The 19,349-nt window shown below is 36.5% G+C and overlaps 1 protein-coding gene across 1 annotated transcript in view; it reads left to right on the top strand.

Moving 5' to 3' along the window:
• LOC148421216 (dolichyl-diphosphooligosaccharide--protein glycosyltransferase subunit TUSC3) overlaps positions 1–18,932 on the top strand; it is a 38,763-nt gene extending 19,831 nt beyond the window's left edge. Inside the window, exons 4-10 of the mRNA XM_088419588.1 lie at positions 997–1,137; positions 4,228–4,368; positions 4,683–4,772; positions 12,572–12,635; positions 14,663–14,737; positions 17,469–17,559; positions 18,645–18,932. Of these exons, the coding sequence (XP_088275714.1) occupies positions 997–1,137; positions 4,228–4,368; positions 4,683–4,772; positions 12,572–12,635; positions 14,663–14,737; positions 17,469–17,559; positions 18,645–18,660 (618 nt within the window). The 3' untranslated portion in view covers positions 18,661–18,932. The remainder of the gene's footprint in view (positions 1–996; positions 1,138–4,227; positions 4,369–4,682; positions 4,773–12,571; positions 12,636–14,662; positions 14,738–17,468; positions 17,560–18,644) is intronic.
• The last annotated feature ends 417 nt before the right edge of the window (positions 18,933–19,349 follow it).

Below are 19,349 nucleotides of genomic sequence, written 5' to 3'. Positions count from 1 at the left end.
GAGCATCTATATAGTATTCTGAGCCCCATTTGGATGACTTAGCTTCTCAGCACAGACACTCTGCAGAGCAAAATATTTTTGGCCCCTTGGATCAACTTTGTCGCTACCCACAGTTGTTTACCATGTTTTAGAGTTGGAACGCGGATTAATCTGTAAATTGTAAGCTTTGCTCAGCTCCTTCTTTAGCACCACAGTCCAATGCAGTCTCTCCATCATTGCAGAAATTGCACCAATAAGGGACCGGTTCTGTTTTTCCATATACGAAGAGCGCCTCCAAAAGGGACTCTTAAGGGACACGAATGCTATAGCCAAGTCTTCAAATCACCTTAGCCTAATTTTTTTTTTTCCCCCCCTATAATATGACATGATCCATGCCCATAGAATGACTGACACATTTTTTTAGGACAGCTTTTAAAATATAATCATGAATAAATGCAAATGAGTCCATTTTGTTTAGATTAATTATAGATACATTATCAGCAAAGGCAGTGTATCAGTTAGATCATGAGTGAAGAAATTAAGCCAAAGTGAAGCTGTTGGAGGTTCTCATGTTGAGCGGCTGACTGTCATGCTGAAGTCCTGCTTTAGTGCAACAGGTCCTGGAGGCATTGAAGGCATCAAAGCAATGATCAAATCAGCAGATTATTGCAGCATCTTGGAGCAAAATGAGTGAGCCAGTGTCTTATAAACTAGTTTTCAAGGCACAGATCTCAGGCCGAACGGAAACCCACCCAGCAGCATAAAAGCATAGTCGGAAAAGAAGCAATGAGTCTTGACCTAAATAAGTATTGAAATCCTTTGGAGAGGTAACACTTTCTTCTGGAAGAAAAAAGACTTGAGAAAACTTTATAATAGCTTGAACACAGTAATGGGAAAATGGTTGATATTTCCTGCAGACACATGCAAGAGAATTCCAGACTTTAACCTTACTTTATAGTTATTTCTGTTTTATGTTTAATTATTAATTGTCAGTTTGTTTGTTTTTTTTCCTCCTAGCTTAACATGAACAGCGCACCAACATTTATGCATTTTCCAGCAAAGGGAAAGCCAAAAAGAGCAGACACATTTGACCTACAGAGGATTGGCTTTGCTTCAGAGCAACTGGCCAAGTGGATTGCAGACCGCACAGATGTCCAGGTATGTTATACACATGATGAGTGTCTATGGGCGGACTAAAGAGGACAGTCAAGTGAACAAAATGGCTGTAGTACTCTCAATTTGTAAGCATACCACCAGCCTCTAGTTCAAAAACACTAAAATTGTCATGTGGTTGCATTTTTTATTCATGACAGTAATTGTGATCTCAGCATGAGCCAAAAATGACCCCTTATCTGAGACTGTATGGTGTTTTTTTTGTTTGTTTTTTTTAATTGGCTACAACTGGGCATTCTAACAAAGTAATTTGTCAAACCTATGACATTTTAATTTTTCAGTGGAAGATCATTAACATTAGAGAACATGTGTTTAGAAGAACAAAACCCACTCACCGCCTATTGGCAGTTAACTTGTGAGAGCAAATGGCTTTGGCAGAATGAGTCCTGGCTCATCTTTGTTCTTGTATTTTGCCAGGGTCAAAATGAAACAATTGAAAAGTGATTTTTACTCTCAAAGTTGATGAAAGTTATGTACAATATTTGGGGGAATTTAAATCACTCTGGAGTACAAGTTGCAGCGGTCAAAAGAATGCACCAATAAGAAAAACGCCTAATCAATAAATAAAAAAAAACTCCCAACAAGTAAGGAGTCTTAACTTGGATGTTTTAATTTGTATTTTTATTTATGTTTTTTGTTTTGTTTTTGTTTTTGTTTTTTTTTTTGGGGTGGGGGGGTAGTAATTGTCACTAACATCAAAACCCAATACAGTAGAATTTAGACTCACATCCAAAGTGGGTTTGGGTATTTGCTGTGAACATGCACTTTCTCTCTCACTGTTGTAATATTCAAATCATTGTTCAAATATGCTGTTCGGTTCTTCACAGATACCCAAGTAGTGCCCCAGCCCAGTGCACCAGGCATTGCAGATGGGAATCGTTCAAACATGAGCTGAAGAATTGTTCATAATTTATGCTGTTTCAAAATTAATGGGAGGGGAGCAACCTCTACCCCCCACACAAACACATTGTCAGTGTGGTGTCAGGGTCTCACAATGAATTTCCAAACGGAAGGTAGCAAACGAAGGTAGCAAATGAGTTCCAGTTGGAGGAAACTTCTGCTTCTAACTTGGAAAATGTTTTATTTTAAAAATGAAAAAAAAAAAAAAAGACTTTGCCTTGCGAGAATCCCTCATTTGACTGTGGGCAAAGCTAAGTTAGCTTTTGCACATTTTAGTGCAAGGACAGCGCATGCTAAATTAGCAGTATGTCACACATTCATTAGCATAATGACTGCTTTATTCCACATCTTTACTTTTCTTTAGTGCTTGGCAAATACTCATGGTTCATTACCACCACCTACACACCAATACAACTTCTCATTCTTGTCATTCTTTTTGTTTCTTCTCATTCTTCTTATTCTTCTTCTTCTTTTGCGGTTCTTTCATTTCTTCTTTTACACTCTTTTGCCAATTGGCAAATACACATTACCGCCACCTTCTGGCCCTTGGTTATAATGCACCAGTTGTATCTTGTCAACCATCAAAAGAAAGACAACACAATTTGGGGAAGAGATATTTTTGTTGTCAGTTTGAGCTCCAATTTTAATATTTACAAGTCACACCTATGTAGATTTCAAAAGACCAACCAAACAAGCAAGGAAACATGAATTATAGTTTAAAAAAAATAACGTTAAAAAAATATTAACATTAAAAAACGTGGGTTTGATAATAAAACAAAGAGTGTTACATACACCGCTCCCATCAAAACTATAAAAAAATGCACACATCAAAAATGTGAGAAGGGATCAACTTAGGAAACTTCTTACCACTTATGTCTGGGTCAGATAAACAAAATAGCAGTTTTTCTTAAACCTACTTTGTTTTCATGGAAGCGAAAGCATTGGAATGTGATGGACAAAATGCAAATACAATACAATAATTCAATATACACAAATTGATTAATTAAACCTGCGATGAAATGCGGTGAGTGGTTTTGCGTCTCTAAATACTGCATCTGAAAGGCAGGTCCAAATTGGCACTGCTGTGCATAATGATGACTGTGTGACCATGGTGAGGAAGAGGCCAGAGAAAAATTGGAGGCAACGGGCAGAACATCTTTCTGCATGTGCAAACATTTTAAATGGTAGGAACAAAAATGTTATGTTATATTCATCGATGCAATTTGGTCATTTTCTTAATTGTCACAAGTCACATGGAGTCATATTACCATTAGATATTGCTATCATTTCTATCAAATACAAGTTTGACTTGTAGGTATTTTTAATTACTAAGTGTTATAGAGGTGCCAGCTAATGCATAGCATGTAGTGTGCCTGTGCATGCATGATGGGATCTTGTGGAACAAGATCCAACCAAGCCGGCCGGTAATCAAGTCCAACCGTCAAACCAAACCAGGAGAATGGGTGACAAAGTAAGGAAAAATAAAAACTCAGACTTTCCTCTAGAAGAGAAGTACTAGTTATTTCGCATATCGGCATGTCTCAAAAACCATTTCGTGAAAGTATAAAAAAAAAAAAAAAAAAAATGCTACATTTATAAGATTTTTTTTTTCTGAATCCATTAGCAGTTTGCTATTGCATAACTTGCATTTTGCGCAAATCAAGAGTAATGGAAACGCATGTAATGTTTTGTGGACCTTTGAAAAGCAATAGGCCCAACTATACAGAGCAGGCCAGCCAAACCTTATCTGAGCAGCCGTGCAGTTGACGGGGTTTGCCATTAAATTTTCATGTGCCGTGGGCCTTCAGCCTCTAGTTTTGTTGTAATGCAGAATTAATTGTAGTAATTAATGATGAATTAATTAATTGTATTTTTCATAGGCTCTAATAGTAACCAGGGTTAAAAAAGCACAAGATTTACATTAAATATGAAGCTTTTCTCAAACTTGCCTTTGCTTACCTATTGCCTGCTTACATACACTTGGGCCTGTGGGCACACATCTTAAGCACACATTAAATTAAACCTGACAAATTAAACATTTGTCACTTCAGCTTTTTCACTCCTGAATGGACATTTTGGGAGGCTTATAAGATATTACCAATAAAGTGTCCTCTTTGTTATGATTGTTGTACACTTTTGGCAAGAGTAATGCAATTGCTTTTTCCATCTCTCTAGATTCGTGTCTTCCGGCCTCCTAATTATTCAGGAACCATTGCTTTGGCTCTGTTAGTGTCTCTTGTCGGAGGGCTACTGTACCTGAGGAGAAACAACTTGGAATTCATCTACAACAAGACTGGATGGGCCATGGCAGCACTGGTATAGACAACAGTATTCTCTACTTAAAATCAATCCAATGTTATTGTTGTTGTTGTGTTTCTGAATATGGTAATAATAATGGTATTGTAATATTATGGCGTGAATTTATTCAGAGAGAAAAGAATATATTGATTTATACACATACTGTACAGACGTATGTGTATTATATAACATCTACTATATGTATACTGTATATGTATGTGTATTGGTATCCATATACATACCCATAAACTATGTATACGCATGCATATTGTGGCTATGTTAATTGTAATATTTATATTATGAATTTTCTTCTCTCCCCCACTTTGACTCAGTGTGTGGTTTTTGCAATGACTTCTGGTCAAATGTGGAATCACATCAGAGGTCCTCCCTATGCTCACAAAAACCCGCAGAATGGACAAGTGGTAAGTTTTACATTGTGCTATCTGACACAGATAGGCATGCACAAACTTACAGTGCACATATTGCAGCCTATTGTATACTCTCAGTCCCTGTTTTGATGTCTTTTTATGTTTTTTTTTTTTCCATTGGTCCCATCAAGTGGCATGGCTCGCTTGAGTAATAATGCACTTGGTAAAGTCGCCACCTGCTAACAGGTCAGCGCTGGGTCATTGTGCCCATGTGAATCTGTTCAACAGCTGCGAGCAGTCTTTAGTTGTTACTTTGACTGTAGAGACAGGTCAGAGTCATGTGGTACTAAGCATGGCAGCTTGTGTCGTTTTGCCACAGGAGCTGTCTTTATTTCATTTTTTTCCCCCTCTTAGTTTTCGTGGACAGTTGAGACTATCACCACATAGTGTGCATTATTTTAAGGTCATTTGCAAATATTTTCAGGTGCTATATGTATTTTGTCTAGTGACCATAGGTGTCAAACTCCAGTCCTCGAGGGCCGGCAGGTGTTTTTGAGGGAAAAGGTTTGAAAACATGCAGGATATCGGCCCTCGGGGACTGGAGTTCGACACCTGTCTAGTCCATCATTCAGGACTTATTTAAATACATGTGAAATTAAATCACAGAACAATATGAAAAAATTAACAGTCAGCAATTGTGAGGACTCAATCGATTTACTCCATTTTAAAATTGTATTGACTATTTGATTATTTTGGTGTTCATTTTCAACTACAGTATTTCTCTGCTTCGTTGTGGTTTATCATTCAGACTTGTGCTGTATTGCAGATTTTTTAAGAAATTGTTTTTTTTCAGGTGTTTTTTAGTTTACTTGTACTATTTACTGTCATTCTCTCACGTATGTGACCAGAGAGCCAGTCACTAATTGAAATCATTCCATTTTAAATGTATAATTAATATTTGATGATGTTGGCGTTCATTTCTAACTACAGACTTTCTCTGCTTCATTGTGGTTCATCATTCAAACTTCTACTGTATTGCAGATTTTTTAAGAAATCTTTTTTTTTGGGTGTTTTGTAGTATACCCGTTCAATTTGCTGTTATGTTCTTACGCGTTAAGACAGGCGAGCCAGTCGCAAATGCACTTTTTAGCTATTCATTAAATGACAGGAGACCGCTAAACTAAACGGTAAACACAATGAATACGCTCATACAGAAGTTACAATCAGCCACAGCTCATACCCTGATGCTTCAACCCAAACTGTTGGAGATCACATACCACCCTACCAATTTGTATCTATGGTAATTTTCTATACATTTTATGATTGTAATTAACCGGTGTTCTCAAAAGTCAGATCTGAATTACAGCATTAGTTGGTTCCTCCAAAAATCTTTCTATGGAACTTCTCAACCAAATCAACTCACGCCAAACATTCAACCAAAATAACAGATTTTTTTTACAGTGCAAATGGCCCTCATATTTTCTATATTTCACCATTTTCCATCTTTTTACTTGCCCATGTGCTATCCTGAAATCCCCCTTTCTCCTCATTTTCGCAGTCAATGGCCTGCACCTGCCAGACGATATTAAAAAGATATCTTATCATGTCTATTCCCCTTCCCTCCTATTTTTATGTTACTTCCTTTTACATTGCTGTCTAATCTTCCACTTCCCTCCCCATTTGTGTCAGCTCTCTCAGACAGTGTAATTCTTTTAAAATGATGAGCGAGTTATGCCTGGTAGACTTTATTGAAAGGATTTCCAAACTGACGAATATTGCTAGCAGACAGATACAATTTGATTGAGCTTCATCACTGTGCAGGCACGAAAATGCTGCCTGTTCATTTTTATACACACACACACACACATGCACACACATACACAATGGGACAGAAACACAATTGTGAAGTGGCCCACCCACAAACAAATAAGGCAATGGAATGAATGAAAATGGCAGAGGCACAATGTCTCATATTTGCAAGAATGCATAGAGCATGGAATATTAATTAAGCAGTATCAAATAGACAAGAGACTCACACGTTTGAACATTCAGGTCTGCGTTTCTGGCTTCCTATCAACCACTTTTTTTGTTTTTACACTGTGGGCGGAGGGCATTTTTACCATATTTCCAGCAGATTTCACATTATCTTTTTTTTTTTTTAATCACAAACACAGATGCACATTTATTGCCTTTCAAATTGTAGACTTTCAGTTCGCGGGGCACAACTGTGTTTTGTGTATTAGCTGAGCATATGTGGTAAGCTATTCCTTACACCAGCGTGTGTGCATATTTGCTTTGTCTCAAAACCACATGGGATGACTTCCAACGATTCAGTTACTGTCGAAAGTGAAACAAATTGACTTTCAAGCTGGACATTTGATCTACCCTGAGGCTCATGAACAATAGTCACAAGTGAAATGCAAAGAAAGAAAAGATGGAGAGTAATGAAATAAACTTTTTTTTTTTTTTTTACATCCATGTTTTTCTGTTTTCCATGAAGGTTGGGACTAGCCAAACATTTGACTGTAGGATTTTACCCAGAATTCAATTTATTGTAATGAACAGTCAAAATGTCTCTGTAACAAGAAAACATGCTTGAAAATGAACACCTGTGCAACCTTTGTTATCTTTTATGAACCTTGTCCAAAACAGTTACTTTTCTCAAGCATTTGCCGCTGTGTGATACCACCTTTAGCAATGATAAAAACTGTGAGATATAGACAAAATGATATTCCTATAAGTGTATTTAATTTCCTCATAACAATATGTACCCTGATATGATACTATGAGTATCTGTCCTTAACATTACTTGAAATAACTGTCAATTTTCATTTTTTTCTTTCATTCATTCATTCATAAAAATCACTTTTTGTATCAAATACTCAATAATATTAATACAAGCTTCATAGTAATTAAATTAGTCTCCATAATACATTAGTTGCAACTACTCTTTACAAGCAGTTGGTTGTTGAAATATTAATGATGCAATTGCATTCACTTTGCTCATTTGATGAGGGAGTTGAGGTGTATTTCACCTTCACCTTCACCTTCAACTCATTGCAAAATTTTGTTCTGCCGTGGTTTTTGTTTGCTCTTATTTTGATATACCACAGTTTGGAGATTTAACATACACAATTCTCAAAAATGCACATTTTTTCTCAAAAGCATCGAAACACATTATTCTCCTTCATCGCTCCTTCATTCCGTTGAACACCCTCCTCCACATTCAGTTTTGTCGACGTTTTATTTTCCCCTCTTCCTGTCTGAGCGCCTCCTGACCTTTTGCAAAACAAACAGACACACACACATTTTGCAAAACAAACAGACACACACACACACACACACACACACACACACACACACACACACACACACACACACACACACACACACGCATCCATACTCAGCAAACACACGATTCTGTCTCAAAAGGGAGGAACGTGGCTATTTGCAAAGGTTACATGGCCTCTGGCTATTAATGGCCAACGCTGCTGCGGTTAGGATTGGGAAATGATCAACAACCATAAACACTCAGTTTACCTAATGCCCACTACGATATGTACAGTTTCTTGGTATTCATCATATTGCCTCTGACATAAGTTATATTAAATACACTGTAAATTACAGTTTACTGCAGTGCGCCAGTTCTTTGCCTTTGGAAAAATGACCTTTAAAATGAGGTGTACTTAAGTGTTAATACATTTTCTTCATGTTACACGCTTGCTTTGCTCAGAACGCTAATTTGCTTCCCCGACAAATGGGCTGCCAGATTGTCATAAAAGCATGCTATCTATGTCAATGTATTCAGATGAATGTTTAAAACGAGATACTCACACTGGTACATCACATTTTATTCTTGTGTCAAAAGCAACATAAAACATGTATTCTATAAAGCTTGGTCCTAAGTGTATGTCAGAGAAAGAACAGCGTGTTGAATTATAGTTGAGCAGAATGTTGAAAGGTTGTACTTTTTTGCTGTCTTTTAATGTTGTATTAATAAATTTGACAGTAAATTTGAATTGAGATTTTAATCTAGGATTACACTCACCTGCAGATGAGTTGTGTTTTAGCCATGCTATGTTTTGAATTTTCTATTTATATAATTAATTGAACAAATTACATCACACTTTTGGGTGCGCATAACCCCAAATCTAATTCGTGTGGTCCACAATTGTGAAATGATTTAAAGGCAGTTTTAGGGATTTACTAATTTATGTTAAACACAGTTCTGCGCTTATGATTCTGTCTGATCCATGAGAAAGTAGGTTTCACCTGCTTTACTTGTTTTTTTTTTTGTTTTGTTTTGTTTTTTTGGCTCTGATATTTTTAGACAGTGACCACAAAACTGTTACTGTAAGAATATGACTCATGAATGTTAGTCAATAAATATTGTGTGAAAATGTATATGACGCTGTATACATTCTATATTACAAACATGTTTCCCCATTAGTTTTTTGTTTGTTTGTTTGTTTTTACATCTGCAAAGTGCTCTGTTTAATTATTTGACCTTGACACTGGGTGGATTTTCTTAAAAAAGTCTCAATAATTGGGTCTGTAGAAGATTAGCAATCCACAGGATGTCACCACTCAATGTTTATATTAAAAGAAATTAGTTGTTATTAGGCTCTGCCATGGAATAGTATCAACAAGTAAGATTAAATGTTGTTTTTTTTTAATACTGTATATAATTTGCTGAACTGACAAATTTTATGAAATATATAGAGCCCACTCCTGTGTGCCAATGTTTTTATTTTTTCTTCTTGAAAGGCAATATTCTTTTTGTTTTACAGTGCAAAGCTTTCACTTTCAATTACACTTTTTCCCTTAGCAATCCTATATTCAACAAGCAATGTTTATCTACTATTTTTTATTATGCAGTAGACATGTGGGACCACAAAGGTGGCAACACACATGCAGCATTGCACACTAATAAACGGAATTCCTGCATTCGAATCCCATCAGATTAATTGGAAGTGCCTGGCAATGGATTGAGGAATTTTCATTACAAGCTATGCGCTTCCTTTAAGGTTCTCTATCCAATACTTGTTTGTATGAAACATCAATAGAGTGCAGTGACAAGCATTCCTTCTGAAATCATATTGTATACACCTTCCAAGATTTCTAACTCAAGCTTTTGTTATCTGTTTATTTTTTGTTTCTGTACTTCATTTTACACATTTAAGTTGCATATTTATCTGTTGTTGACTGTTGTGGTAATACATGAATCCACACGTTAACTTGCTCTTTTCCGCAGTGCATATTTTATGTTATGTTACATTTGGGTTTAGTGGTGCAAGTCTGTCGCAGTGCACCAAAAAGTCAAATATGTCTTTATTTGCTTCTGAGTTGTTACACAAGAATTTCTTTCTTCTCTCACTAAGGTTTCGATGCCATTGTATTTTTGTTCAGTTGAAGTGGTTGCATCACATAAAGGCATAATTGCGTGCATCTACTCTAGAAGTTTAGTAATGGCTGTGTGAGTGGGAGTGCAGTTTTATTTGACATTTTTCGACAAACAAGAGACTAGCATTGCACAGTTAAACTCATGTTTTCTTGGTGTAGGAAGGTTTTTTGCAAAATTGCTGGGGATGCACCGAAATGAAAATGTTTGGCCAAAACTAATTAGAACACTTGGCCAAAAACTGAAACACCGAGGGCAAAAAAAAAAACAAAACATTTTTCCACACATCAACTAGCAAAATCCATTCATTTTAAGGAACTGACTATTACGACACAAGTAGGGTACTGCATAGGTCTATAAATGATTTATGAAAAAGAAGCTATTATAGCTTATTGAGACTGAGAATTTTAAAATCAGCATATGTTTGTATTTCTCATTTGGCAGTTGGCTTTTTTTTATATTTCCTTGAAACATTGCTATTACTCTTGACAAAGAAGTTCCTGTTCTCATTACACTTGGAAAACTATTCATCTTTACCCATTTCAGAACAGATCAGGCTATTTAAACAGTTTATTTGCAACTCCTCGGCATATTAATGGAAGAAATAAAATGCAACCTCCAAACCTCTTGTCGTGCCACTAGAAGCAAACTTTTGTTCTTGTGCTAATGAAGGATTGCTTTGTTGGCTGATGAGTAAGGAAGGCATCTTGATAACAATTCAAAAGCCCCATCTTGCGCAAGACAGCACTGTCTGTGGGCAAGACAAACGTATCTGCATTAGGCCCGAGCCTTTGTCGTTTTTACGTCTGCTTTCAAGTGCAAACATTCTTAATTTCCCTCCAGCCAAGCAAGAAATATCTGTCCCCACTTTTACTCCTTCTTTGTCATTCTCTATTCATCTCTCCATCCTCATCCTTGTCTGATAGGAAAAGAAATACACATCGGGGCAGTCAGGTGGAGAAACGAACGTAAGATGTGCTGCAAACCGGGGTGCTAATAATCTGTAAAAGTGTAAAGGACGATCAGACCCCCATTCATCCGTTTTCTCATTTCTAAAGACTACCGCTTCATCTGTCGTTCTGCCTTTCCCCCATCATGTCCACCGTCGATGACGGCAATTAAGTTATGATGGATCCTTAGGAGTTCTTGTGGCTCTTTATGAAGCAGGGAATAATTATTTGGTATATCAGTGAGTAGCGTGAGAAACATCCTAGTGATTAATCAGCCTATCAACTAAAACTATCAACATCATATCAAGGTTGATGAGTGAGTTTTTTTGTTTTTTTTTAATCTTTAAAGGATTTTTTACACACAGAGTATACAACTGAGTGTCTGAACCTAGAACTCCTTACAAACGTTTTTTTTTTTTTTTCTTTTTCTAAAGAGCACCTGAGCATACAGGGATGTCAACAGTGCTCAGTTTTCCTTTGTTTTTTTTTTAAATATTTGTTTGAAATATTTTTAATATTTAACTAGTATTGGTAAAAAGAAAATGAATATGATTTAATGTTTTTTTTTATTTATGACTGTGATGTCATTGTTTCAAGGTTTTTCTCTAATACAGTTTGATTGGCATCAATGCTTTTTATATATTTCATTTATGTATTTATTTATTTTTATTATTCTGTAGTCTGGTCATAATGTATAAAAAATGCCATGTGTTGTAATGTCACCCAGGGTATTCCCATTTCATCAAGGTTTACAACATGAATGATAGTGCCCCTGACGCATTTTCTGTACTTGGACATGTAACCTTTTGTAGAATGCTATAAATATGAGGCTTTTATAATGGAGATGTACGCAGCAAGATGGTGGCAAGATCTTTAATGTGATATCATATTTAAGTGTTTCAGTTTGTCTACGTCGATTCCCTGCCCACTCAGAGAAAAAAAATATAATCTGTTTACACCTACGCAGTACACACAAGAATTCTTCATTACTCCCAAGCAGACATACTGCCTGCGCTCTTTGTATTTGATGTACAGTACAGTATATACCATATATTGACACATTTATACATTTACAATACATGTATTTTTTGGTGTGGTTGGGTTAGAAGAATAGTGACAACCCCTATTTATTTGTTTATTTTGTGTTGTCAACTTACTGTTTTCACTGGTTGTTATTGCACAACTGCTTTTACCCCATCTATAGCACTTTGTATGCAGGAATGGCTGTTTTAAAGTGCTACAGAAATAACGTTGATTTGAGTTGAAATGTAAAGTATAGACTTGGTTTTAGACTATTTTTTACTACTTATGAATTACAGGTATTTCTTACCAACGTTTTCTATATTTTTCAGTGAAGTCAAATGACAGAGCTTTACTCAATTTAGTTTTTTTTTTTTTTTTTCCCGAACGAGTGTATTTCAGAGAGAAAGACCCACAAAAAAAGTGAATGTTCCTTTTTTTTTTTAATCCTCACAATCATTCACCCTGTCTTTCTCTTACAGAGTTACATCCATGGCAGCAGTCAGGCTCAGTTTGTGGCGGAGTCTCACATCATCCTTCTCCTGAGTATCCTCTCGCCAATGTTTGCTTACATACATCTTATGAGCAGCAAATTGCAAATCACTTAATTAAATATCCTGTGCTCCTTTGGTCAGCAAACGTATTCAATTCTCAACGCTGTGTTTCCTTCTTAAATTGCCACCTTTCTATTTCAGAAATAACATCCACACAGTCAGCTTTATTTGTTTACTCAGGCTCAAAGCTTGAACATCAAGAATGGTGTGCTCTCCTCAGGGAAGCAACCTACTCGGCCACATTTTACAAAAACAGGGAATTGTCCTGTTCTAACACCCATGTCCCATTTCTTCTAAACTCAACTCTAAATGACAGGTTGTGTCTTCCTACTTTTTTTTTTAAACTTTTTTAGAAGTAGAAGTTCTGTTGGTATTTCACTACTTCTGTTTGCTTTTGCAGCGATGTGTACTTGTACTTCTCTGCTTTTGTATGTGTGTGGCTAATGATGCCATTCACTCTGAGCCATTTCATTTGTCCCCACAGCAAATAGCTGGCCCAAGGTCGCACCTGCTGCATCACTGCATTTGCTTGGCCATGTTCACCTGTTTTATTTCTGCGGTTTACTTTCTCAACAACTCAACTAGAATGATCACACAGACAAAACATAAATAAGCATTGTGTCAGTACTGTACATTTAAAAAAGTACTTTTGGTGTAGATTTGCTAGACTGATGTATTTTTTTTTTACTTTTTCATTTCTTTTCCTTTCCTAAATGACCCAAATGATCATTCTTTCCATAAATGCTGCCTCACGCTGTGAGGTAATGATCAAGTAAACACAACAAAATTTCTGTCACGATCGTGCTTCCAGGAATAATTTCATAATAAAATTGTCCCAATGCCATTCCTTTCACACATTACTTGATATCGCACGTTTTAGCTTGAAGTGTTGTCTAACTTCCATTAGAAACAGCCGCGTCATGCAGTACTTGGGTAAAAATGTCACCAAAAACAAAAAAAAACTCGCTCCACCCTAACCCAATGCTTACATTTTATTGTTTTGAATTGACTTAAAGGGTAACTACCGAGAAGGATATCTGGGCTGCAAATGGCTTTAATCCAGACTGCGAGATGATTTTGTGAAGTATAAAAATGACCTGAAATTTTTAATGAATAAATAACTTGAAAAGGGTTTATGATTGATTGTAATGTTAACTTTTTATCATTAATTGTTTTGTTGTACCTGTTTTATTATAGACAGTATTGAACAAGAATAATACATTTCAAGTTTTTTCTTTTAAAGTTATATAAATGTATATTTTATTTGTCCAGCCCACCTTGGAATAGATTTTTCTCCATGCGCCTGCAAGCTTAAATGAGTTTGACACCCCTGCTCTGAATAGTGCAGTGGTTCTCAAATGGTCTACATTCAGGAGGAAAAACATTTTTCTCTATCATCAAGTAGTGATCCAAAATTGTAAACCATTCATTCTTATCTCACTGAAAAATTCACAGTGTGCTTGTCTGTCCTTACAAAGACCCCCCCCCCCCCCCTTCTAAAATGCCTTCTAAAAAGTGATATCTTCAGGCCCAAAGCAGAGTAAACGCGATTTTTTTTTTTTTTTTTTAGTATCAGTGACAAACTAAACAAATAACCACACAAAGTAAAAAGTGGACTTTTCTACCAAAATGGACCATTATATCAGGGGTTGCGAAATGAAGACTGAATTGTATTGACACTCACGTTGCTGCCCATTATTTCTAATTGTAATTTGAGAGGTTTTTTTTTTTTTTTTTTTGGAGGGGGGGTCGGGGGGGATTTAAGAATTCAAAACACGTTTTAAAGAGTATATATTTTTCTCAATTCCCCTCACCATTATATGTCTTTAGCGTGCGACATTTGTCGCCTGTATTGCATAGATGTTATTGTGTGTAAATCTTGCAAATTTGAGCAAGAAGTGTGTCTGTGACCGATGGTTTTGGAAATCTGTTAAGCGTGACTTGGTATATCCCCACCGTTTTTTTCTTGGGGCAATATATAAGACTGAGTGTATAGTTCCCTTGACAACCATTCCCCAGATGCCGCCATCACCATGGGGATGGTGCTCCTGAATGAAGCTGCTACCTCCAAGGGAGATGTTGGCAAGAGGAGAAGTAAGTAAAGAATATTGTTCCCAATTATATTTATGTAATTATTTAGTCTTTTTTTTTTTTTTTTAATGAGAACACATCTGTGCATTTTTGGTTCTCGGCAGGTAATGCCTAGTAAGGCTAAAAACTGAAGACAAGCATTAATAAGTCATTAACTTTATAAAATTGTGCGACAGGTCAAGCTGTCCCAGACAATATAAAATCACTTATTCACTGAGTATGGCATCAAATTACTCATTAAGATACTTGTAACTATCGGCTTTTTTACTATTACATTACTGCATGTTTTTACACTACACTTGTTATGAATCATTTCTTCTAAAGGACCTCTTATAGTATTTGCGCTCTAGCTTCTTGTTTTATTGGAAAACATGTTGGAAACACGGTTATGGCCACAGGGGATGATGATAATGATCGTACTTAGTGTCATGATGTGCCCTGAAACGTGTAATACACAACTCCCATGCCACTCTCAACATCAAGGCAAAGCTCATGTGATTTGGCACAATGCTCTTTGCGTTTCTTGTTTCATTTTTTGTACACAAAATTTACGGAAAGCAATGTTTTCTTCGGTTGGCCATAACCCATAAATCTTTGAAGGAGACTTATAGCAGATATTTGCTTGTAAAATGCGTGATGAGGATTACATCTCCGTCAGGTTTTACAACAAAAATGTTAATTGGTTTTGAGTTAAATATTCAAAGGGCCTGCATATCATTGTCAATGACAATTTCATTTGCCTACTGTCGTTCTAGCACAGAGCCACAAATATTCTTTTGAATTCAAGCAACCAAACAAAGGATGCGGTTAATGAAGGGCATGACATATATTGGTCGCTATGAGCGATATGCCAATCTGCAAGATTGTTTAGCCTTACACAAGAACTGCCATCATCAATGTAGTAGGATTCCATTAATGCACTCTTGACTAAAGAGCACATAAAAGCCCGCTTGAGCTATTTTCCGAACTACAGAAGCAACATCAAAGAAAAATCAAAATGATTTGGCTTCAATTTTGGTGTCATTTGAGGAGAGGTCCTCAAGAGTTGTCAATGTCATCATTATTTGTGAAAGTTGCGGCATACAACATAGAAACTTTGGATAGAAGGAAAATACAAAGTCCTCAGAGAAAACATTTACCGTGGTACTCACATTCTGAGGCTGAGGCCAAGATTTACACAGTAATGGAAGAAAAGAAAAAAAAAAAACGCTTCATCCGAAATTGCACAGCCAAGGTGAATAACAGACTTCCCAAACAAGTCAAACTTATAAAATGTTTTTTACAAAACTTGGGAGTTGTTTGCATTTTGACCAAATATGCCCCAACCAAAAAAAAAATAAAAAAGTAAGTATTTGTACTGATGACACTATTGTCAATTGATAATGTATTGATCTATAAACAACCGAATACATTCTCAATTTACTATTGTAGTGTTTCACGCAATCCATAAAATAAATCAATGACCTTTTCAAAATCATTGTAGTTACGTCATACACAGGTTTACCAGTACAAAAGTATAAAGAGGAATCAAGTCCCCATCTGAAACAATGTTTACACAACTAAAGAAAAGCAGCCACCCCCATTCCGTTTTCATCCTAACGTCCACCCTGCTCATTTAACGTCTTATGTATGAAAACGTGTTCAGTTCTGCCCTTCTCTTTGAGTTCATTGCATGTGGTACAGAAAATATTGTGCTCAAATCAGTTGAACATTGGATAAAAAAATAAAAGTAAAGACATTTAACATCCTTTCCAGGTGTTCAACATGTCCACCTAAGTGCTTCTAAAATTACAAGAACCCAGTCTGTCAATCACAGAAAGTTTGTGTTATTTTAACGTTGGGCTCCGTTATATAGATCAAAATGTGCTCTCTGTTATCCTCGTGAATAACGTAGTCGGCATTAACACACATCGTTCATAATAACAAGCGATGCAGCATGACAAAATCATGCCGAGGCATCTTATGTCTCTCTTGTACAAGAGGGCATTATATTTATCTTCTTAATAAGATGACCTTATACAGTATTTTTATTTGCTTGCCCATGCATGGAAAGTAAATGATATTTGTCTGTGCCAGTGCATTGTTATTTTAATTAACGTAAGTAATGAGTCACTGTAGGGATTCATGAAAGATGACCACCACTACCCCTCCAGGTTGTAATACAATGTTGGTGCTTAATCCGATTTTAATTGTTTTCCCCCCACAGCTGTTTTCTTTGCTTGATGCAGCAACTAACCTGCAATTATGCATTACAGCTATGAGAGCCACAACTCTTAAAGTTGTCTAATGAATTGGAAACATGTTAGTCACACGTAAAGACTGTACTTAAACTTGCAAAGTCAAACACTCGCAAATCATTCCGTTTTGATCACAATGTGTACTTGCTGTTTGTTCTGACGCTGAACTGCTAAAGGGGTTGCTTTCAGGATTAGCAGCTGATCAGGAAGGACGCATTTGCACAAGGTGCTCATAGAAACCCACGAAAATGCTTGTGCGAATGGAGTATAATTATGACCACCATGGACGAGATACGCTAATCTGCAGAAGAAAAACAAAAGTCTGATCATTGCCATGAGGTCTGGGCATGAAGCTTGAGAAAACAGCATCAGTTATCTTCACAGGCTATTGATGTTCATAAATGAAAGCCGGACATTTTATTAAACAATATTCTGATGCCCAGTTCAGGTGTTGCCAGCCATCCATCGTTGAATGCCTGCATGTTATTCCTTTGCAGTCATCTGCTTGGTTGGTCTTGGACTGGTGGTGTTTTTCTTCAGCTTCCTGCTTTCCATTTTCAGGTCGAAATATCATGGATACCCTTACAGGTAACTACGGGAGCTAATCTATTTTATGGATCGGTCATTTTATTAAGCTTGGCGAGTATGCATGCGGTCTTATTCAAAACCTGACCAAAGCCTGCTCTTCTACTTTGAGCCATGACCTTTCCTCTCGAGACGAGCTTTGACTCTGTCGACAAATTTTGTGGCACAATGCTGCGCACATGATGTTCTTTCTGAATGCAATCTTGAACAAAAGTGAATACATTCAAAGGGAAACCATTCAGTTTAACGGGACGTCGCGGTATATGAAGAAATTGTATGAAAAAAACGCGCTCGCCACTGAAAGCTTTGAAAGGCAAGCACGAAGAATGATTCCAGGACAGGCAAATTATATTCAAGTGGCCTTGAATCCTCTTGGTACATGTAGCTTTTAAATAAAACTACCACAGCTCTTTGTTCCAGCTGACTTGTAGGACTTTTAGTCTAATGACTGTTACCAAGCGGAATTAATGCACTGAGGGGAGCTCAGCTATGGCTTGTGAAAGGCTTGTTTTGAGCCAATAAGTCTTAAATTACGGTGCTGTTAGCAAAAGTGCTACCAATACAAGTGCTTTTTTTTTTTCTCGCTAAGTAACATCATATTTGCTTGTCATCCAATGTGCATTGAATACTCTTCGCTTTTATGTGCTGCGACAGAATCATTTTTTCTACATTGCGTCCTTTCGAAGAATACTGTAATTAAAAATGATCAGTATAATTAATGTGCAATACATTTTCAGTCTAAATACACCTCTCTCTCTCTCTCTCTCTCTCTCTCTCTCTCTCTCTCTCTCTCTCTCTCTCTCTCTCTCTCTCTCTCTCTATATATATATATATATATATATATATATATATATATATATATATATATATATATATATATATATATATATATTTATATTTATGTAGGGTACTTAATGCTACTAGCTTAATGCAACTGATTTCACCGCTATTTGGCAATCAAACTTCCACTCTATTTCACATTAATTTTCCATGTTCTTTTTCATATCTCATGTGTGGCAGCGCTTAATGTCATTCTGACTGTCTGTCTTTGCCCGTCTTTTATAACAAACACATCTCCTGTCTTTCAGTTTCCTTATTAAGTGAAACAAGGAACAGAGGGTCAGAAAAAGGCCGAGGTGGGAGGTGAGAGAAGTTGACGAGATGCTTGAAGAGGCGGGAGCAGACTTGCTGTTCAATCTCCAGTTATGTTATGGTTTTATTTTATTTATATAATAGTAATAATAATAACGGTAACCCAATGAATAGTTGTCGTCTTGCTTTTGTTATCACAGTGTTTGTTGTAGTTGTTGTCATCTCTGCTGTATTGAGACAACCCTTCCTTGCAATGGAAATAAAAGCATTTGTCACAACCCAAATCGTTGTCATTTGTTATGATTTGTGTCAGTGCTCAAGCATTACGATCTACTGACCATACACTGAAGCAGAAATGTTACACTACTGTGTCTATATTATATCTGAACTATGTTATTACCAGCCTTTCTTTCTTCTCTGTCTTGGTAGTAAATTTCAATCAATTGTACTGTCAATCAAATGCACTGTAGCTGATCTGAAGGATGTTTTTATTTACTCAAACTTGTCTTCCTGACGTCCTCACTCTGTCCATGTTGTAACAAAAAAAACAACAGGCACTTTGAATTTAGTCTATCCAGCCTCCCAAAAAATCAAATTTGCACTGCACGTAAATGTGTTCACCAACAGTTGGATTTATTTCACTCGTATAAGACACACATACACAAATTTTCTGTCTTTGCGCGGTGCCCGGTGAAACATCG

This window comes from Hippichthys cyanospilos, chromosome 7 (assembly GCF_059441005.1).
Source record: "Hippichthys cyanospilos isolate Australia breed blue-spotted pipefish chromosome 7, RoL_Hcya_1.0, whole genome shotgun sequence".
Taxonomy (NCBI): domain Eukaryota; kingdom Metazoa; phylum Chordata; class Actinopteri; order Syngnathiformes; family Syngnathidae; genus Hippichthys; species Hippichthys cyanospilos.
This window is presented reverse-complemented; position numbering and strand designations above follow the sequence as displayed.